The 24145-nt window shown below is 40.2% G+C and overlaps 1 protein-coding gene across 3 annotated transcripts; it reads right to left on the minus strand.

The window, feature by feature from the left end:
- LOC131217402 (cadmium/zinc-transporting ATPase HMA3) lies at positions 1-23599 on the minus strand. Of its 3 annotated transcripts, XM_058212322.1 has the most exons (11): positions 23389-23599; positions 16934-17143; positions 13503-13760; positions 12249-12346; positions 9810-10065; positions 9326-9463; positions 8367-8694; positions 6703-6905; positions 3404-3603; positions 1071-2036; positions 1-1010 (listed from the first exon to the last, which is right to left on the minus strand). In XM_058212322.1, exons 2-11 carry the CDS (start codon positions 17133-17135, stop codon positions 348-350), a joined length of 3312 nt encoding a protein of 1103 aa, XP_058068305.1. In that variant the 5' UTR covers positions 17136-17143; positions 23389-23599; the 3' UTR covers positions 1-347. The 3 variants fall into 3 exon arrangements, with proteins under 3 accessions (XP_058068305.1, XP_058068304.1, XP_058068303.1); XM_058212321.1 differs by having other exon boundaries at positions 1-2036; positions 16934-17139; XM_058212320.1 differs by having other exon boundaries at positions 1-2036; positions 23389-23598.
- Positions 23600-24145: the final 546 nt, after the last annotated feature.

Below are 24145 nucleotides of genomic sequence, written 5' to 3' on the forward strand. Positions count from 1 at the left end.
TGAAAATCCTTTTACTATTTGTATTACTTGAATTACGGAAATGCAAAATACAACTCCATTTCACCATGGATTACAAAATTGCAACTTTATTTTATGCTATTTCCCTAAAATGCCCCCACCCATCTCTTCAAATGACTGAGTACATTTCCGCTTGAGTGGCATCCCAACCATCGCACGTGACAACGAGTAACACGAGTTCTGACATAAAATCTCTAAAAGTGGCCCACCCACCCTCCACACGTGTGATAAATGGGCCTCTATTTGCCATCTTGTCTTTCGCAGGCCCCACCATCCTCTATCTGGGCCACACATCTATGCACGCGTGTCACCAAGTCTTCTTGTCCCGTTCATATTGCATACACGTGTGCCGTACACACAGCACCAGTGCCGCTGGCATGCACGTGCGAACAACAGCTCTGTGGTGTATGCCCGCCGCGCTCATCTACAAGTGTGCGTGAACAGTCGAGATGGTTGTGCTGTGCACACGTGGGATGGGCATGATCACTCGAGCCATGATCGTGTCCGTTCACTTCGTTTTCACACGCGTGCACATGTGCAGCATGTGGTGTCGAGTCCCCATCACAAACGTGCTTCTCATGGCCACATCCAACGCTACTCGTGTGGCCTCCATGCACGTGACCCGAGCACATCACGTTATCTTTCTCACATGAACCCGATCCAACTTGTGGAGCTGCTCTTCCTTTCTCACCGACGATTGAAATCTCGTGTCTCACGTGCGTCCCGTCTTTCGAGCAATCATGACAGTGATCAGGCCCGCAGGGCGGTGTGGATGGACCGTCGAGATGGTTGTGCTGTGCACACGTGGCATGGGCATGATCGTGTCCGTTTACTCCATTTTCACACGTGTGGACATGTGCAGCATGTGAGGTGGAGTCCCCTTCACAACCGTGCTTCGCATGTCCACGTCCAATGCCACTCGTGTGGCCTCCGTGCACGTGCTTCTCATGTTCACATCCATCGCCACTCGTGTGGCCTCCATGCACGTGCTTCTCATGCCCACATCCAATGCCACTCGTGTGGCCTCCATGCACGGGACCCGAACACATCACGTTATCTTTCTCACATGGACCCGATCCAACTTGTGATATTCCTTCCCCACCGACGATTGAAATAGCATGCTCGTGTCTTGCACTATTCACGTGCGTGCCATCTTTCGAGCAATCATGCCCGCAGGGCGGTGTGGATGGACCGTCGAGATGGTTGTGCTGTTCACAGGCTGCATGGGCATCATCACACGACCTATGATCGTGTCCATTCACTCCATCTACACACGTGTGGATATCTGCAGCATGTGGGGTCAAGTCCCGACCACAACATCCATTACCACTCGTGTGGCCTCCATGCACGTGACCTGAGCACATAACGTTATCTTTCTCACACGGACCCGATCCAACTTGCAAACACGATCTTCCTTTCCCACCGTCGGATGTGTTCGGCCCACCTCCATTCGAACAACATTGCCGGCTAACGTGAGTCGAATGGTGATGATCGTCCGGACCACATGCGCCTTTGGTGTGGCCCCCACTACAACACCCATGTGATTTCTGACCGTCGGATGTGTGGCTGGACTTGCTAGATCGTTGTTTTGGTACGGTAGTCCCTCTTAAGAGTAACATACTGTTGAAGATCACCAACAAACAGGTACCGACGTCAGCAAGGACTGCGGCCCACAGAAGTGGGTGGCCCATAAAGGCGAGGACGAGGATGGCGATCTTAGTGAAAATCGATAATCCAACGTTCTCGATTATCTTACGGCGAGTAATCCTTGCAAGCAGGATAGATTGTGGGATCTTACGAATGTCGTTGGACATGAGTGTTATGTGGCCAGTTTCTGTTGCGACCGTTGATCCTGATATGCCCATCGAGATGCCGATATCGGCCGTTGCTAATGCAGGTGCGTCGTTCATACCGTCTCCGACCATCGCCGTTGGTCCGTCATTCTTGAGCTCTTTTATGATCTTCACCTTCTCTTCTGGAAGGAGCTCGGCGTGGACGGCCCCGATCGCATGGTTCAGCTGCATTACACGTGAGAAACAATCCAGTGTGAAAAAACAGCTATAGTAAAATCTAGCTATGGGTGAATCTTATCTACCAATCAAGGCTAACTAATAGCTTTGATTCTTCAGATGGAGGTGAGACTGAATGGGGCCCACTTACAGTTCAAGCCTACTAGTTTGAACATTTTAGGGAAACGGATTGGCTACTACCAGTGCTCTGTGGGCCCCACCATGATGTATGCGTTTCATCCATGCTGTCCATCTATTTTTATAGATAATTTAATGGTATGAGATAAAAAATGAGTTATATCACAATCTCAAGTGGACCACATTACAGGAAACATTTTTGAATGAACATCGACCATTAAAAACTTTTTGGGGCCATAAAAGTTTTGGATCAAGATGATCTTTGTTTTTATCCTTCATCTCGGTCTGTATGATCTAATCAACAGATTGGATGTCAAATAAACAGTACAGTGGGCCTTAGGAGGATTTTAATGGTGGATATCCAATCACTATCATTTTCACGTGGTGTGGTCCACATGAGATTTATATCCCTCTCATTTGAGATCAAGCCCTAAAATGCTCTGTAAAAATGGATGAACTGCATGGATGAAACGCATACATCATGGTGGGGCCCACAGAGCACCGACCATCAGCCACTAGGCTAGTGGCAGGGGGAGTAGCCAATCCGTTTCCCTAAAAGAGGTGAGTGGGTCTCACTTTAGACTCCATCCGATCTTAAAGAAATCAGAACCATTGATCTGGTGGGTCACTGGTGAATAGTTCGATCACCGTACATTCATGCCACATTTCAGGAGATCCACCTATCAGGTGGGCTTCCCATACTAAAACAATGGACAACCAAAATTATCATGTATCCCAAGAAACATTCCCTATCAGGCATGGAATCTAAACGGTGCATCTGGCGTACTTCTCGATGCTTCTGCTATTTACCAGGAATCATCCCAATCTAAAACTCAGATGGGACACACCACACGGATCAATGTCCAATCACATGTAAAAACCTATATATTCACTTGTTTATGGCCCACCGAAGTTTTTGAATCGATTGAGTTTTGTTGTGTCACTTCATACTGGTAGGAAGCATCTGATGAATGGATTGGATTACATATGCAAAACACGTTGGACCCCACATTCCATCTGGAAGGATCTATGGTGGACGTCGTCCTTTCCAATTTATTCTTGCTTCCTTTGGTGTGGCCCACTTGAGTTATAGATCATGCTATATTTTGTCACAGAAGCATAAAACATGGCCGTGCATCTAATGGATGGGTTGGATGTCACTCATACATCAAGGTGGGGCCCAGACAGCTCGAATCATATGAAGGGAAATTATCTGTATAATAAGGTATGGAACATACCTGTTCTTGCACGTGCAAGGCAGCTGCACGGCTGTCGCCGGTGAGCATCGCCGTTGTAATCCCCATCGATTTCAACTCGTCGATCGCCTCGGCCACCCCAGATCGGCACGTGTCCGATAAGCTGAAAATGCCTACAGCCATCGATCCCAAGAACACGTATCCAACCGTTGATCCTTCCTTCGCTTCTTCCAGGGACGGAACTGAAAAAAAACGAAAAAAAAAGAAAGAAGAGGCCTAGATACTTAGAATTTGATAAGGAGAACGGAAAACAGAAATGATTAGGCCAGTTACACGTGTCATGCATGCGGTATTTGGACCATTCATCTGGTGGGGCACACTCATATGAACCACGTTCTAGTTAATGTGCGTGTATGGCAGATCAGATGATTGGGACAGTGTATGTTCATGGTGTGGCCCACCTGATGAATGGACCAGATCTCACGTATTAATCAGTTTTTGAGCTCTGCTAAATGCATTCCTGCAAGTGCACTTCCATGTACTCCCGGCTCACATACTCCACTTGTGTGGCACACGTGCACAAGATCCACATCACTCATCAGGCGGCTCCCCACCGTATAGTTACATAGCTCAAAAATTAGGCAGGTCCACTCAAAAGGTGGGCCACACGTTTACAGAGGGATGGACAGTTAAAAAGATCAGCTAATGGCCCATATTATACATGCCAGTGGGGCCCACTTGATGAGCAGTCTGTTGATCAGAAACGTCCATGTTGTGAACTCTTCAAAATATTGTTTTTGCCTAGTCCAGATGGGCCATTGCCAGGTCCACCGACCATCATTACTTGCAGATGAATTTAGATCATTGAAAAGAAACCTTTCAATGGCTCATGTCAAATTGATACATTCAAATTTTAAAATCATCACAGAAACATGATTACGGGAAAATAGCTTATTTATCCTAGTAATGAGAATACGGACGGTTCAAAATACTCGATCCTGAGCCCTGAGAGGCAAAATGAAGTATTGTCTAATAGCTTTTATAATTATGTCGACTGGGCCCACCTGATCAACTGCTTGGATTTGGTATGGTCTCAAGTCGAACCAGTTGGACCGCAAGGTATGGTCCACCTAGTGCATAACTTCGGGCCTATTAAGTGCACGAAGCATCAACACCCAAATCCATGGCTCAACTGGCAGACTGAGTGGAGATACCTCGTTTCAACGCTTGAGGTCTAGCATCGATCCCTAGCAGGGGTGGCTAATGTACTGGCATGGGTGTGTACGAACAAGCTAACCCAAATTTTTTTATAAAAAAAAAAGAAAAAAAAGAAAAAGTGCACGAGGCATCCAAACCTTCCAATACGCTGGCCACACTAGAAGGATCACCTATGGTAAAAATCAGCCCTTTCCACATGTCAGGTGGACCATGGAAAAATAAAACCTAGCTATTGAAAATAGAAAAATACAAGGGTGGCCAACTATATGAGTGGATACGGCTTATGTTTGTATAAGGTGATTTTCATAATGGGGCTAACCTATTAGATGGGTTGGATGTCACAAACATGAAATGTTTGAAGTAATTTACATGTTAGACAATGTTGGACTGTAAGTTACGGTCCATCTGCCCAAAACTTCCAACCTTTCATGCCTTTCACGTGTGTATAATGAACATGGTACTCTGATAATGAAAATGGAATGCTCCAAAGCTCAGGTCATCTAACCATCAGATGGGACCCACATGAACTTAGAGTTTTTTGGATGGCTGTTTATTGTTATCTATAATAAGATATGCTTAATAGTTACATTCACCTGAATTTTTGGACATCCAACAATTTTTTATGAGACAATCTTCCTAAAGTAGTATGATAGAATTTAGGAACTTCGGCCGTTGGTTCAAGTCCTTTTTTAGGTTTAGAAATGATGGGTCTCAACTTATCAAGGCTAAAACAAAAATTCTCAAATTGAAATATTTTAAAACTCTTAGAATATTGAAAGGTATAAGTGACTGCTCATATTCAAGGAAAAGAATAACCATCAGAGGTTGAAATGTTTTACTGTGAGAGGAGGTTGGTGTTTTTATTATTTTTTTTATTTTTTCCTTTTATCTTTTTTACACTCACCTTCCATTGATGTGAGTCCCATCTTATAGACCGTTTCGATCATTGAAAAAATAGCCTACAATATTAGGTGGGCTACACCCATGGAAGCACTGATATTTTCAACCGTTCAGTATGCATGATTAGCAGACAATCTTGGTTTTTCACTCACATGAACTAATGATTTGGCCCATATTTTGAACGGCTAGAATGTTCTACACAATCAACATTTCGTTGGAAAGAGAGACTTGTATTTCAAAGTGCACATGTGAACGCTGTATGAAAGCATTTCTTAGAAGATAAAAGGGAAACTTACGCAGAAATCTATAAAAATTCTGATTCTACCAAAGTATGATTTGACCTTTTTAGCACCATAACATCTTTTCGGTGCCTACCTGTTTATCTTGGAGTCCAGCATTGTGGGACCCATGTGTTGTGTAATTGACATCCAACCTCGACAGAAACGGATTGGCTACTCCCCTGCCACCAGCCAATGGCTGATGGTCAGTGCTCTATAGGCCCCACCATGATGTATGTGTTTCATCCATGCCGTCCATCTATTTTTCTAGATCATTTTATGGTATGAGACCAAAAATGAGTTATATAAAAATCTCAAGTGGACCACATTACAGGAAAAAGTGTTGAATGAACTTCGACCATTAAAAACTTTTTGGGGCCATAAAAGTTTTGGATCAAACTGATATATATTTTTTTCCCTTCATCTGGGTCATACATTAGATGTCAAATAAACAGTACCGTGGGCCTTGCGAGGATTTTAATGGTGGATATCCAATCACTATTGTTTAACTGTGGTGTGGTTCACCTGAGATTTATATCCCTCTCATTTTTGGGATCAAGCCATAAAATGATCTATAAAAATGAATGAAATACATACATCATGGTGGGGCCCACAGAGCACAGACCATAACCACCGGGCTGATGGCAGGGGAGTAGCCAATCCTTTTCCCACAGAAACAATTTACACCACCCAAAACAGCAAATTCACGTGGGGCCTTTCTCATGATTGTATGAACCTGGTTTTAATTTCATCCGACCAATGTATCTATCGGATGTCATTCAAACACCACGAGGGCCCCATATGGTAGATTGGACTCTTTTTATTCAATAAAACAAAATAGTCATTTCAGAAAAGTTAAGGCATTGTTTGATAAAATCAGAATTCTTTGAGGATTTTGAGGTAAACGTCCAAAAGATAAAAGAATTGAGATTTTATTTTTTTTACCTTGTTCACAGCCGGCCCTAATTGCAATTCTTTTATTTCCAACATAAATACTCTTCCCGTCGATTTCTCCATATATTCCTTCTCCAGGAAGTATCTGAAACTCCTTGACATCTTCCGGCTGCGGTTCGACCCCGTTCAACCGGCTGTAATCGACGAGTGCAGCTGCCATCGGATGGCCCGATTTGCTTTCAATGCTTGAAATCCTGAAATATTCACAAATATTCTTTAATTAAATTGCCAATTGATGAACTTAAAACACATAAAATGGCCCACTTATTAAAGAAGTGGCACATTTGCTATCTATACTCCTAATAAAAAATAAGGAACAATAGTAATATGAATTGATTAAATGTGGAGTGATGGTGGAAGATGATATCGTTTAGAGGGATACGTCTTTGCCTTTCCTTGTTTCTCTCTAAATCTTCAATCCTCCGGAGCTCTATATTTCCACACAACCATATTGTGTACCATATTTTTTTCTAGTCCATGTGACTATAACACTATATTATGAAGCATGTTTTTTATTTTTATTTTTTAATTTTTTTTTTTTATCACAAATCTTGTTAGCAATGTAAATCTCTACAATGAATTGAGGTTAGATAACTTCTTTAATGAATTTATAGCTTGGTTTAAGGTGGGGTCTTTTGCATTATTCCTAACAAATCTTTTTGATGGGTGAGGTGTATATTAAGAGAACATTTTTTTTCAAGACATATATAAGAGAATAGTTTTCTGAAGTATTTTTTAATGTGAGGTTCTTTATATGGATAGAAGAAAAGTAAGTCTTATATTATTGTTTTCTTATTTATAGTGTAGAAAATAATTATACATTTTTAGTTTTTAGTTTATGAAATTCGCGTATTGAATAATCATGTAAATTCTTGTTCCTATTACCTCTTATTTTAATTTGTCACTTTTTACTTTTATTCGGTCTCTTTTTTTTTTTTTTTTTCGTTTTGGCTTTGCTTACTATAATCACTGCTGAACATTTTTCTGTAACAGAATAGATATAAAGGTGAAATCTTCTCCATTTAATCTTAATTAAATAGTTTCAAGTGTGGGCCCCACCAAGCATTATGTGGATCATATTCTAGATCAAGCGGAATGTGAACCGAACTTTTGCTACGTACGTATGGGGAAAATTCTACAATTTGAACAGTTTTTCTTTTTTTAAAAATATATTTTAAAATACAAATACTCCAAATACATGATATTTTCAGAAAAGACCCTGAGATTTGGATTTCTCAAATCAGTCCCATGGTCAACGGACTGGAGACTCCGACTGTCTCGTCCAGTCTCAAGTTGAGGATGACTTATCTGGTGACTCTGGTGCTGAGTTGCATTGGAACAAGCTCGAGTTAAATTGGGAAGTCATCTGGTGCATGAAATAAAACAAGCCCAGCAAATGTAATTTTAGCATTGAACCCTTTTTATAAATACTAAAGTTTTTTTTTTTTTTTTTAAATATAATTTTAAAAAATAGAATAATATTATTGTGGGATGCATCTAGGCTAAGCCAATCTACACCGTTGATTTTTCCTCATCTGGGCTAAACCAATCTTTGAATTATTTGACCGTGAATTGTGAGAAGATTAACGACGGAGATTGAATTGGTCCTAAAAACTCTTGAAAAATAAATAAAGGAAAATGAGATATTTATTTACCAATACAGCAATGTATCCATGCTAATATCATCGCAGACGGACCGAAACTCTGTAATAGTGAATTCTCCTCTCGTTATGGTCCCTGTCTTATCGAATGCCACGATCTTGATTTTGGCCAAAGATTCGAGATAATCTCCACCCTTGATCAGGAGCCCCATTGTCGCGGCCTTCGTAAGTGAACAAAATGTCGCGACTGGTGTAGATAGGATGAGTGCACATGGACATGCACTCACCAGGAGAACTAATCCTAAGCGAAACCAATGCCTCAGATCATGTACTCTCAATGCAGCTGGGACCACCGCAAATGCCAAAGATATCAGCACCACCCCTGCAAAATCGAATTGAATATGTCAGCCTGTATCTTTTGATGTGGCACACGTGTGTCATATCCAGTCCGTTCATCAGATGTCGTACGCCATGATCATGATATGTTCCGAAAATCAGTCTGGTGCACTGATTAGGTGGGCCACACAACTTGTCAGTTAGAAGAAGAAATTGCCAACAGTTCATTTGAATGTCTTGGCGTAAAGAGATCTAAGATGTTTATTACGATCTGAACCGTACATCAACAGAGTCTACCTTTGATTGGCCACTACCCAAGAAATTCTTTTTAATTGGACTATTCTAACCATTTAGTAAATGAATTTTTTCTCTCACTGAATGTGAACGGTTGCCTTTCAGTAACTATCAGTAAACCATCGATTAAAGGATCAGGAGCGTCCAAACAGTGTGAATTTAGGTCCATGGCTTATTCGATACCAACCCTACTAAATGAACGGTTCCGATCGTTTGGCTTCGGAATGCAGCTAGTTCATGATGGTCCAACCTGATGAATGGCCCGGATCATCTCCATCTCACTAGTTCACGCAAGCGCACATCCGCACGTGCGTAAATGGGGAAGGGTATTTCGGTCTCTCTGTCTACAAGTTGAAAGTGGGTGTACCTAATAAAGGTGATACCTGGTGTATAATACTTGGCACACGTGTCTATGAGCCTTTGTGTCTTGGACTTGTTATGCTGTGCTTCTTCCACCAGCTTTGCCATTCTAGCCACTGCAGAGTCTTCAGCTAATGCAGTGGTTTTCACACTGATATAACCTGCAAATTATCTACGGTTGTGATTACAGCAATTTCCTTATCTAAAAGAAAGAGAAATGCTGGCCACACTTGCCAACATGACAGCGCATGCAATATCCGAGACGTCCATTAGTCAGAAGATCCCTTGATCAACAAATCCCAGCCTAAGATCCAGAAAAGCCTGCTCATCAGATGGGCCACAGATTTATGTTGTATACCGGCCATCGATCTTTATTTCTTGATGGGTGGGCAGGCCAGATTTCTCAGGTAAGGAACATCCGCCATGGGGCCTACTTAATGAACAGCCTGGATCTTGCACACGTGTGTACATAGCCTCCCTTTAGGTATAAAAGAAATGAACGGTTACCGTTTAAGTTTATGGTGCCTGCCCATACACTGGATTGAACTTGCTTAGCAACAGGAAGTGATTCTCCTGTTAGTGTCCGTTCATCAACTTCGCTCTTCCCTTTCACGACGATCCCATCGATCGGGATCACATCCCCAGCTTTAACGGCCAGGATCGTGTTCACCTTCACGTCCTTAGCGTCCACCACCTGCCCGTTCTCGGCTAGGATTGCCTTTTGGGGGGCCATGCTCATCAACGATGACATCACTGCTGTGGCCTGTTGGCACTCTCTTCTTTAGCAAGTATTTAATTCGAACAAAAGCGATGCACACGTGCCAACATGGCATGCATGTGTGGGATCCGGGACGTTTATCAACTTTGATACGCTGGCGGTTTGTCATGGTTGATAGCAGGCACTCATAAAATATACAAGTGGCATATATTAAGTTAAATTAAACCGTTGAGATTGTGGGACCCTCTATAGATAGTTCATCCTCCAAAATATACAAGTGGCATACATGTATGTAAAGTGTACAATTTTTTAGTGCCTGCACATCAACCATCACACTCTGCAGAGTATCAAAGATTTTCTCCTGGCAATGGTGAGAAATGGTACGGTGATTTGCACGAGAGATGAGGTGAATCATGCCACACGTGCCAACTTGGCACACATGTAGGTGGTAGTGACCATGAACATGCACTGGCCCAGCAGATCTACTCACTCACCAGATGAGCCACAATCCTGTCAAAAATAGATGGTCCAATGGCCAATATTCAGTATACACGTGGCATGCATGATGAGTGGGCCAGCCTGCATTCGGGGTCTGGCCCATTTGGGTTCATGACGTAGATCTCTCGCAAATGTGTCATGTTGGCACGTGTGCCACCTCTTTAATCTCTTCTTGCATAGGAGTTACATTCCCAAGAAATCAGGTGGGCCACATCGCAGGGAACGACAGGGAGCAATGGGTATGGCGACATACTCATCATGACCGTGTATAGAGATAAAAGTGCTGGGTGTATTCCATCCAATCCATTAATCAGACGGTCAAGGTAGGATGAAGGGACACACCAAAAATAAGGGCATCACATAACTTCGCCGGGCCACGCCCCATGAATTTATATATTTTAGATGTTATTTTATATCGTTCCCTGCGTAATGGCCCACCTTTTTTCATGTACGGTGGAAATACGGCACATCACCTGATTCACGGTTTGGATGCCCCACAAGAACTACGGTGGGTACCAAATAAGCTAAATCAGCTCAATCCAATGGGAATTTCCATCAAAATAAGTAGCCATTAGATTGCAATAAGGTTCCTTTCAATTCCAACTTGAAAATCACGTAATCCCAATTTAGATAAGGTGATTGCAATTGGGTTATTTCCATTTCATTGGTTGGTCTGATGATTATCCATCGGAACGCAGCCTATGATCGTAGCTTGGGTCCTTTTGGGTAAGAGTCCCGCGCTCATTAGGATTCTAAAAGAAAGCCTATTTTCTAACCTATATTCTAGTAGGTAGAATATGATGGGAAGGGAATCCGCAAATCAAAATTAAGATTAATTTTATGTTATTGATGTCATAGATATGTAAAAGATATGATTTGTTGATGCCATCGACAAACCACTCGATGCCATCGACATAACACTTGATATCATCGAGCAAAATGTCGACGCCATCGAAAAAATTCGAAAAATTAATGTTTTATCGGTGGAATGTTTTAGTGTTTTACTCGATGTATGTCATAGACAAATCGTCAATGCCATTGAAGTCCCATCAAATGTGCCATTAAGCGCGTGCATAGAATATATATATATATATATATATATATATATATATATATATATATATATATATATAGGGTTAGTTTGTTAGTACACACCTATGCCAGTACACATACTCTATGTTAGCCACCCCTACTAGGGATCGATACCAAGACCTCAAGTGTTGAAACGAGGTATCTCCGCTCAATCTACCAATTGAGCTATAGATCTGGGTGTAGCACGTGCATGGAATTATATTAGTGTGGAATTTGTTTTCTATTTCAATTGTGATACTATATGAAGTTATATATATCGAGTGTAATCAACACTTGAGAGTTTAAAGAGATGTTTTAGGTTTTCTAAATTTGTTCACAAGGATTTTAAGGACATAACTTTGCCTTGAGAATTCAATTCGAGGCTTGTTCGAATCGGTAATTTCTTTCTTATAATTTTATACTTTCATATTGTATTATTATTGCTTTGTATCTTGTTTTTTTTCCATAAGTGTTTTTTCACATAAAATTTAGTTTAAACGTATTTGAACTTGGTTGTGCGACTGAAATAATTTGCTTGATTTATTTCGGTGTACTCCACGGTTCCCCAACATCTTAATCATGATTTAATAGTATCACGTATCTAAACGGACTCTTAATCATGATTTAAAGAAGAGAATTAGTTAAGGGTGAGAAAAGACCTTATGGCTTGCTCTTGATTCAAGCCATTCGGCAATGGTGAAGAGAAATACAATGGACCCAGCTTCCCAATAATCTCCTAATGCAATCGTTCCACCCACTGCAACCAATGCAAACGGTATGAGTTTTGTATGTACCAAACTTATATGATTACGAATGTGAACGTCCAATTGCTATGTGCTAGAGCTGGACCGTTCATTCGGTGGGACCTAATATGTATGCCATTGCCCAAAAATAGGCTAGTCTCGTCATAATGTGGGCCCCACACGTGTAAAAGAAGATTTTCTGACCCACATGCTATTGCCAAGACGGTTACATAAATTGTTACAGAAAACTGCCTGTAACGGATGTGAAATAACTTTTTCTTATTTAAAAAGCTAAAAAAAATATTAAAGTAAGAATGGAGTGGCAAAAGCTGTTACAGCAACTATTACCGTTACCAAAAACCTTGGTGGCCCACCTCATGATGAGATTGACCTGTCCACCTGATGAACTGCCAAGATAAGGTATGCCAATGCATAGCTATTATCACTAGAGCTCTGTCCAGCTCCCTCTTTATGGAACACATGGCAAACATGTTGTGATCAGGACCGTTGATCTTGTGGGCCACCATGTGGAGTAAGATAATGGGATTGGACTGTGGGAGATATCCATCCAATGGCCTCCAAAAAGTATGGTTAGAGGAAGCGCCCACATTCAACAAGAAAAAGTAACCATGAATGGATGGCGAGAATTTTCCAAACCATTGGATCTTTTACCTATACCCTATCCACATGGTGACCCACTCGATCAACGATCCCGATGGCTCAAAACCAGTTCTATGGTACGCCGAATTTTCGTATGCCTACTGAACTTTTACTTCAAATGTGAAAAAATAATATACATTTTCATAAAAATAAAAAGTGAGTCTTGATAGAATGTGGGCCCACATGTTCACTCTCATGTGTGTTCTCTTCCACATCTGATGACACATGTGCGAGATATCTGGGCCAATCATTAGATAGTCAGCAATGCCAACATGCCATGCACCAAAATTCATGCCACCCCATCAGATGTGCGAGATATCTGGGCAAAACTCATTTTTCTCATACAGTTTATTATTATTTTTGGTCCAAGGCATTGTTGTTAATGTGAGAAGGAAAGATAAAACCTTAAGCTGCATCAGATGAATGGACCACCCTATAATTTAAAAATTCCTAAATTAACCCTGAAAGTAAGAACAATGCCCTCTTATAATATTCTAGGGATGGATGTACCTGCAATCAATACCAAGATGTTGATATCGAGTGTAAACCTTCGCAATGCCGCGACACTTCTCAATAAGATGGGAGGAAGGCCGACTGCAGTTGCACCGACGGCGAACCAAAGCAACGGGCGGAAAAAGAATTTAAAAAATGATATAACAAGCAAAATTCCACAGGCCACTGTGTATGGACTGGGCCAGTTCTTCCCATTTCTTTCTTGGCCGTAGACCCGAATGTTCGCCTCGAGTCGCGCTTGATTTAGTGCTTTAACTGATGAAAACAATACAAAATATGATTATTATGATTGATTTTTTAATAAGAAACAATTATCGAATAATGAAATGCAGGCGTTATAAACGTCCATCAAGTGGGACATGTTGAAATTTTGAGATACTCCCCCAACTTTACTTATAAACAAAACCCTAAAATAAAATTAATTAAGCCCGACAAACAAATAAATACTTCTCAAGCTAGAGCATATATATTTCTTATATCTACCTTTGAAGATAGTTTAACTAAGATGAAAAGACTAGGCTACATTAGTAAGAATTTAAGTTTGTGCTTTTTTGGAAAAGTGTGAGAAGGAAAGATAAAACCTTAAGCTGTTTACGGACAAAATGACAATTATAACCTCGATGTGATTGGTTTACTTATAAAAGGCAGGATAAGAAGCAATGTGAATAGCGCCACTTATCATAATGTAATGAAAAGGTCATGGAGATATGCTTACATACGTCAACTAGCCAAGATTCCCCAATGAGTTAAGAATACCAATATGTAATGACTCATAGCAAGCTCCAAATACAAAAGCTCTTCGTTTACTAAAACCAGTAGTAACTCTTGGGAAACATAGATGGCTAAGATTCTTCAAATAGTCATTTCTCCATTTCATGCAATCTAAAATTTAAAATATCAAAAGATATTATATATGGTAGTAAGGATTGTAATTATTCTGTATTTATATATTAAGAAAATCTCTCTCAAATTCACATTTTGAGAAAGAGAATTACAAAATAGTTTTGTTGGGTCCTATTTGCTTTTTAGAGATAAAATTCAGATGGATGGATGATTGAAACTCAGATCTGTATCTTCATCCTACGGTACAACCAGATGATAATTTGATCTTTTTATTTATTTATTTATTTGGGTTAGCTTGTTAGTACACACCCCAATGTTAGCAACCCCCACTAGGGAATCAATACCATGACCTCATTGTTGAAACGAGGTATCTTTTCTCATTCTACCACTTGAGATATGAATCAGGGTAGATGATCATTTGATCTAAACAGCCATCACGTGTAGAGTCATTTCAAATCCCATCATCATCGTCATAGCTTTCTTGGGAAGTAATATTGAAGGTTGGCCACACAATCACGAACACAATGTGCCAAAAATAAAAAGCCTGATCCACTCATCAAGTGGGCCATACTGTATTTCTTATTATGCTGGTGATTATCCATTCTTTTACTATGTTTTGATTCACCAAAAGAGTGGCTCATCTGATTCTTGCACTGGGTGATCCGTATGGTGGGGCTAACATATTAGACGGGTTAGATGTGACACACACATATAACGAGGCTCGATTGCATTTTGTAATTTATCAATGGCTAGATTTTTTATTTTTTATTTTAAAGTGTGGGCTGCTTGATGAGTAGATAGGGCTAATTTTTTCACAAGGTAATCCTCATCAATGGGCCAATTTATTAGACGGCCTGGATGTTACATGCATGTAAGGTCAGAAGCCATCTGCTGGGATGTATGGTATGGAATTGAGAGTTTCTTTTTTATTTTTTTAAATGATATCAATGACACGGTTCAAAGATGTACAAAAGTGCTCCACCTTGCTTATGTGGGCCCCTTCTTAGGTGGACCAGGATCAATCTTGGCGGTTGGTTTACTTGTTTGTTTCCCTCCCAAGCTAGTGGCTGGGCTTATTCTTCTTTAAAATGCTCTCGACTGCTTAGTTCAAATCCAATAGAAAATGATATGACAGGCATTTTGGTCCACTTAAAAGATTTTAGTGCTAGCATGACTCGGACCAATCATGGTGAATCGTGGGCCACAAATCCTCACCATATATTCCATCCACGTGGCTCCCAACACTTAAAAAGTTCAGAAATAATTGAAGGGTAAAATGGTCATTTCAGCCTGTAAAAAAAACACAAGTGCTAACCTGACTCATCACGAATCACATTGCATTGTGACTCACAATCAACCATCTTAATCTGACAACATTGGTAATGATTGCGAACGTTGATGTGGTGGGGCCCACCAGGTGAAATTCCGATGATCTAAGCCAGGGGGCCCACAGAGCCAAAGAGAAGAACTTTGGTACTCTGGCCAAGTGTGATGGATGATACTCAGGCACTTAGAAATTTCTTTTAAAATGCATTCGTGGGATACTGCGGGTCCTAGTTTGGATGTATCATGAACCAAAATTAAGATTATTTGATCACCTGACTTGAAAGTATACGTGGACAATTTATTGGATGGTTAAGAAAGAAATTATTCAACGGTCCTATTTCAACATACAAATGTCGATAAATCAGAGGTTAGGATTTTTCAACCAATCTGATTTTCGGACCATGTCTCAGTTACAATGGGTTCCACAATCAGTCAGTTTAATTTAAGTTAAAAATATGCCTCATGTTAAATTTCGAAGTACTGCATATCAAGTGTCAGACGCAGCCAGAGTATCAAATAACTTCCCGAAGTGGGCTTTTAGCTACTACAAGTGGGGTCCATGGATCAGTGATCCAAAATGGAAGGTATTGTTGTGAATGGCCCATGCAACAATAATCCTGCAGATTGGAAGAATCCTTAATAGGCCGTGGCCAATAAATAAACGGTTAAGATGGAAACTACCTCAATGACTTACTTGAACCAAATAAGATCAAATATTCTAGAGACAGGATATTCCTAATTGCGAATTTTCAGTGCATGTTTGATGTAGAGCGGGTCGTGGACAATTTAAGATGGGCCAGAGAAGGCCCAATTGGAAGCAGAGGTTTTCTAGACCAACAAAACCTTACAAGAGGCGTATCTCTAGCAAACCGAAATGAGTTACTTGAGATATCATATATGATTTTGGGTTGCTTTATTTATAGTAAGTTTTAGTTTGATTATAACTCTTCATCCTTTTAACTTTAAGAGTTGTGTACAACATGAAAACTGCTTAGAAAAAAGAGAGAATAACTTTAGGATACTATAAATAGTAAATTTACCATGGGCCCATAAAAATGAACTTCATGCGTAATGAGGAAGTTCCCTGTTAGCCACTGATAGAGAAGTTAGCAATTGGTGACTAGTAGGGCGTTTCCCTGCTGTGCATGGAAATTTCTACACGTGGGGCCCATTGTTTTGGTGATCTGGACCATTGAGACTTGGGTCCCACGATGGGTGGACCTTTTAGAAAGAAAAGGGGCACTTAGAAAAGGTGTTACCTATTTGGATCTGGGAAATGAGGAGGTTGTCATGGACCACAATCACTGTCCTCGTAGGAACAATGACTGAAACTTTCTCGATTCCTTCCAACGGCTGTAGAATCTTTTCAATGAGAGGGACTTCAGATGAACAGCATATGCCCAATACATCAAAATAGCTCTTCTGGAATTTCACTGCCTTGCTTTTATCAGTACTGGCCATCTCTCTATCTACACATAAATAAATAAATAAATAAATAAAGACTGTAATTTTATTCAAAGAGACATTGAGTTGGTAAAAATGCATGCATTGCAAGAGGATTTTTAGAAGGTCCCGGGTCCAACCAGTTGGACCACAAGTTACCATCCACCCATCAGTTAACTTCCAACCATTCATGTTTGTACGACATCCAACCCGTCCACTAGGTTGGTCCCATCACGAGTTTCACATTATCTATAAATCAACCACATCCACTCAAGTGGACTGCACTTGTACTTTATGATTGATCAATGAATAGATATTGTTTTCTATTGTGTAGCCTAGATTCAACCCGTCCATGGTGGGGCCCACCTATGGGAAGGTTGATGTCACACGCACATGACTTGTTGGAAGTTATTAACTAGTTAGATCATAAATTATGGTCAACCTGTCATGAAGATCACCTTGTACCAAAATCAGCCCCTTCCACTCATCAGCTGGGCCACACCATAAGAAACAATTCATAGCCATTGAAAAATAACAGAATACAATCCAGTTGATAAACGGATGGGTCTGATTTTTGCTTAAGATGATCCTCATCGTTCATGGTGGGGCCCACCTATTAGACAGGTTGGGTGTATCATTGACTATAGTCCTTACTTGGGATGTTGATGCCCATAAATAAAAAAGAAAAAAGAAAACTAAACACACAAGCAAAGCTGTCAAGAGATACGGGAGACTTTAAATGGTTGGGGGCAAAAGGTGACTGTTGGGCCCACTCTCAATTCTGCTGCATGAGATGTACTGCAAATGCATTCTAGAGTGCAGTATATGTGGAAAAACACTGACCGGAGCAGTTCCTTTAGTGGGCCATCATATGATAGGTCGCTTTCAAAGTAGAGAGGAGTAGACTATCATAATGACCTTGAAAAGGATAGCTTAAATAAGTGGTCCACATTTAACTATTAAGACTGACAAGTGAAAGGCGTCCAGCCGCTGCAGTTTATGCCGTATGGCCCACCAGATTAACGGTCCCGATCATCATCAATGTAGAGAGAGAGAGAGAGAGAGAGAGAGAGAGAGAGAGAGAGTATGCAGAAGCGTCCATGAATGAAGATCATGAAAATGATTGGGGTTCACCATGGGCTATGCATCCACCATCACATGATACGTACTCAATCAAGACCGTCTAATTTACAGCCCAACAATCACGCTGATCAGACAATCCTACCCATTTAATCACGGCCAGCCAACGGCTGAAACCACGAGTGGTCAAAAAATCCAAATTCAATTGGCAAATGTCCCCTGATAACGGTGAGGATCTTCCCATCAGATCTTCACCCAGAGCGGGCTTCACAATTAAGAAAATCCAGATTTCATAGTGCACGATGTAGAGTGGATGGATGAATAAGCATGATCCATAAATTCAGTAAAGAACTTCCAAACGGACCCAAGTAAATTCAGAAAGATGTCGTTTGGTAGCCTGGATTCTAAGGCACCTGAGATAATTTCACAAAAACAACGTCCAAACGAGCTCAAGTAAATTCCAAATCCGGTCAATGTCTTTTCTCGTGGAATATCAATGTGTCGGCTCTACCACACCAATCCATCTCAATGACAGGAAAATAACAATAAAAAAGATAAAATAAAATAAAATTATATATATATTCTCGCATGGCCGACCACCTTAAAGGAGCATTTTGTGCTTCCGGAAGCGGTTTGGCCAGTGAGGCTGCAACCAGGCAGGTGGCTACTCGTCAGTTCTCTGTTCGCCCTACCATGATGTATTTGTTTTATCCACACCGTCCATTTATTTTTGCATATTATTTTAAGGCTTGAACCTAACTTAAGGCAGGTTTAAATCTCAGGCGGACCACACTACGAAAAAACAACATCGATTGAATGTCCACCATTAAAAACCTTTTAGGGACCACTGTAATATTTATTTGACATCTAACCTGTTGATTATGTCATACGGACCTGGATGAAGGAGAAAAACAGATATCAGCTTGATCCAAAGCTTTTGTAGCCCCAAAATGTTTTCAATGGTGGGTGTTTGGTTTACCTGAGATTTAGATCTACCTCTTTTGTTTTATTTTTTTTCGCCTATGATCTGGAGACATGGATGGATAGCATGAATAAAACTCATACCGACTACTAGCCAATAGCTAGTGGTAGGATCACTAGCCAATCCGTTTCCTGTGCTCCCCTGACTTCTAGGACGATCGTGGCCATGGCCTTGGATCCAAAAATCACAATAATAGGACAATCCAGCCATCCAATTGGTGCAACAGCATTTGTCCATTGAAACTGCTTTTTTATTTTTTGGGTCGGCTTCTTTAACCCGTCCATTCGTGCTGATTGAATGGCTAGGATGGTCTGATCAACACAGTTCTTGGGCCACAGCCCATCTAAGGTACCATTTGTAGAAAATGATATCAAGAACTTTAAAGAACAGAGAGGAAGAGCATGACACAAGCATAGTTTCACGAAACAGAAGAAAAGTGTAGAAAGCTGTGGGCCCAGAAACAGTTCTAAACAATGAAAAGAGAAAATAAAGATGTGAGGATGGGATGTGACTTCGGTGGATACCCGGATCCACTGAGGTCGGTGCATCCCTGTGGGGCCTACTTTGATGTATGTTACTTACATCCACGCGGTCTATCCTCTTTGAAAGTTCATTTTAGGGGGTATACCAAAAATGGAGCAGTTCCAAATCCCAGTGGACACACCACGAGAAAAATGGGCCGCAAAAGTTTTGGATCTAGATGATATTTGTTTGGTCCCTTCATCCAGGTTTTTGTGGCCTTATCAACAGTATGGATGGAAAATAAACAATCCGTTGGTCCACAAGAAGTTTTTAGTGGTAAGTATTCAATGATATTGTTTCGTGTGGTGTGGTTCACCTAAGATTTAGATCTGCTTCAATTTTTGAATCATGCTCGAAAATGATCTGTCAAAACGGCTGGACGGCATGGATGTAAGGTAAATACATTAAGGTAGGCCCCACAATCAAGGATCCACCAAAGCTGCGTACACTTGCTCACGTAAATTTTTGAAAACTTTTTCATCGCAAACTTTACATTTAGTCGAGCAGCCTTTTTTTATTTCTTAACTTTAAAACTTTTTCCGGATGAGAATACTTTTGCCATACAACCTGAAATCTCTCTCCAGGTATTTCTTCGGGAATTTGTCTAATCTTTTCCTGAAATTGTTTCCTCTTTTCCATTTCTAAACACTTTCTTCCTAAAATTTATACTGTGTTTTCTTCATTCAATCTCCACTTCTAACTTGTTAGGTTGAAGAGAGATTTTGACAGATAAAAAATGAAGAAAATGGTGCCTCCATTTAAGGAGTTACGCATTGCAAGTATAATCAAAGAAATTCTCCTAAACCCTAAACTGTATGATTACAAGTACTCCATCAATTTGCACTAGTAATTGGTTAATTTACACACCCCTTTAAACCATAAATTATAAAAATTTGCATTCTGCATGAGTTCTCGGCCAATGTCATTGAGATCTTGGTCAATTTGTACGAGTTTTTGGTCATTTGTGTGAATTCTTGATTAATTTCACTGAGTTTTCAATCAATTTTACATCCTGATGGAACATGAGTTCAACAAGAAGAAGAGTATGTTAAAGTGAAACACGATCTAGAGCCCTTTGAAAGATTATAGAAAATCCTTATGAATAAAACTCAAAAGATTCGAAATTTATCAATATGGCCGATTTGAAGCAGTGAATAGAACCCTCAAAAAGATTGTATATATAAAATGATAATAATTGGAGATTTTCTTAAAAAAAAGAAATGAATGAAAGTAGATGACTTTTTTAAGTTTTTGGGTGTAACCGAATGAAATTAATATAATTCTAAAAGCAATGATATTTTCATTTAAAAAGAGTTAATCGTACAACGTAGGTTTAAAAGTGCAAATGAAAATTTTAAAAGTTTAAAAAAGTTAACAGTTAAAAGTGAAGTTTGTAGTGGTAAATTTCTGCAAAATTTTTAACGGAGCTTTGCTAAGCCCACACTCGTGTGCAATAGAGCTCGTGTACATGCCACACATGTGCCAGCATAGCACGGAGGTCTGACATCCAATCCATCCATCAGGTTGGTCCGACCTGTGGATCACTTACCAAAAATAAATCTAGTTCACTCAGAAGGTGCGCCCCAATATTGGAACCAGATGGACGGATTAAAAAACTCCAGTCAATTTTTTCACAGCTGTTCATTTGTTTTTGCAAGCCGTGATCCTGTGTATCAACCTGATTATTGGGATGGGCAAAAAATCTGATGGATGGATTGTATCTCGGAAGCAACATCCCATGCTGGCACGGCACGTGCATGGCGTGTACATGAGCTGTATTGCACAGCAAAAATGCAACTGAAATAAAGCGAAGTGCACTAGCCAATATATGACCGAAGTGTAGTAGATTTCTATAAATATTCTGCGACCATTTTTAAAATATGGAGACTCTTCGACCGTGCACATGGGATAGTTGCATGGTATCCAGGCCACTCAAATCACTGACCCAATTGCGGTTGGAGGAATCCAGGCCACTCAAATCACTGACCCAATTGTATACGGAGCATCTCCAAAAGATTACACTGATAAGGTGACAGAAACCATATGAATTGGATCTTGAAATGTGGACCAATCACTATTTTACTTTTAACCACTGATTTGATAGCCATCAAAATAATGGACAGGATTTCTAGGTCAGTGTGATTCTAGATATATGTGCCCCACAATGTAAATGGTGAGGATATCCACATATAATAGTTGCAAATCTTCTACTGAACACATGGTGGTGAACTATCATAATAATCTAATTGTTGTAATAAAAGAGCCGATGAAGACTCGTAGTGAAGTGATTTTTCTTTAAAAATTGAGGGAATGAATCAGTTCTTGGTCTGATTACAACCCACATATGAATATCAAATCAACTAAAAAAACAAAGAAAACATCAGCTAATGGATTCATTATCCAGTTAAATACTTTAAAAGATAAGCATGTGTATATGATAATATAAATCAATTATATATTCTTGGAAAAAGGATAAGATTTAAGTGAATTGATTCAGATGCATGAATGAAGAAAAAGAAAGAAGATATTCCTTCTCTACAGTAGACGAGGCACGTGTCCATTTTATCAGGACTGTTAATCAAGTGGACCACCATGTTGATGGACCATAATAACCCAATAAACAAACCACCATAGGCATTGATCAGTGGCTTTTGAATCGATTGTTAAAACATGAACATGGGTCCAATTTCAATGGGCAAAAATTGTTTTAGTTTGAAGGCTAGGATTGTATGAAAGCAGTTCCAGGAGGTATGGTCCATCCCATTATGGCCCACCAAATTGACGGTCTGATAACACTAGACGTCTCCCACCGTTGTGGTGGAGAAAATGGAGCTTATAGACAATCAGTATCAGATATTAAACAGCTGAAATAGAGGAAATGAGAAAGATTATTTGAAACAGATTGCATTTATCATTAGTGGTGTTTGGATGAAAGGAATATATATATATATATATATAGAGAGAGAGAGAGAGAGAGAGAGAGAGAGAGAGAGAGACGCTCTCAATTAGAACAGAGATAATTAGCAGAAGATGGAGATGATTCCAGAACCAACAACCCAAAATAAATTAAAGTACAAAGATGAGTTTTTAGCTAAAACAATTAGTTTCGTTCCAAGAAGTGATATAAGGGCGCGTTTGGATGCTCAATTGAACTGAATCGCAATTCGTTCGACTAATTGTGTAGGAAATTCTGCGGATTTCGAGTCCAACTTGAAATGATGGTAATCTCAATGTAAGGGTTAGTCCATCAATATAAATCCAGTGGAATATCGCCGCACCGTCACACATGCTTTTACGAACAGAGATATTACAATTCAATTCAATTGAGGATCCAAACACAACTTTAACCTTTCCAAATTTAGATCAAAACCTGCTTAGTAAAACCCGAACTGAAATCTTTAAAACTGAGAAATCTGATTGGAAATCTCCAATTTAGAGAGAACATATCAATCCATACAACTCTAATGTTATGAATTTCAATTTCTTAATTACAAAGTTACAAAAACCAAACTTCCCACAATGACGAAAACGCGATGAGGAATCAATACAAACACTCCATATTGAAAACAACTTTCCAAGAAAATCAAAAACCTAGCTAAGTTAATAGCTTGAAATCATTAAAATGAGTTATGTAGGTCACCATCGAAAGCTGAAACAAGTAAGAATGTGAAAGCATAAGAAAATGACCTTCGATTTCGATCTGAAGCCGGCAGACGGGCCACGCGCAATCGATTGGCAGAGACAGCTGGAAGAGAGGAGAGAGCTGAGAGAGAATTTAAAAGGGCAATGCAACTGGAAATGAATGAGAGAACATCTAAATAAGTACAAAGGAAATGCACAGGGTTTTATTATTTTTTAATTTTTGAATTCGTGGAATTGAAAATGAAATGAAATCAGTAAAAGGGGGGAATGGAATCCAGGCATGCAAAGCACATTAGTTTTTTCTGTTGAGAGGGGATTTGTTCTGATACTGACTGACACGAACTTTGCACACGTGCCAACCTGGTACACGAATGGAACGTCTTAGCCGTCCATGAAGTGGACCTCACTGTACAGCAATATTGTGGTGGTAAACGCCTCTACAAGAGCAATGAACGGTTTGAAGGGATATTATCTAGTATAAACGTTTTTCATGTGATTATAGGGCAGACGGTTGGAATGGGCCCCACTTCGATGTGTTGATGGCATCCATGAAGACCATCATACACGCCCCACCCTGAACATATTAAACATCTGGGAATGGATGTGATTGGATGTATATGATATGGTGGGCCCTCTACGCAAATCAAGGGTGGGTGTCCTCTCTCCACTGTTCCTGATCGTGTGGCCCACCAGAGTTATGGATCTGCCTGTTTTTTGGGCCCAAGAGAGGGCGTGCCGGATGGTTGGAGTGAATTCAGATGATTTCCCTGGTTTGAGAGGATTTGCCAACGGTGCAGATCCA

Source organism: Magnolia sinica, chromosome 10, assembly GCF_029962835.1.
Source record: "Magnolia sinica isolate HGM2019 chromosome 10, MsV1, whole genome shotgun sequence".
In the NCBI taxonomy this organism is placed as follows: Eukaryota; Viridiplantae; Streptophyta; class Magnoliopsida; order Magnoliales; family Magnoliaceae; genus Magnolia; species Magnolia sinica.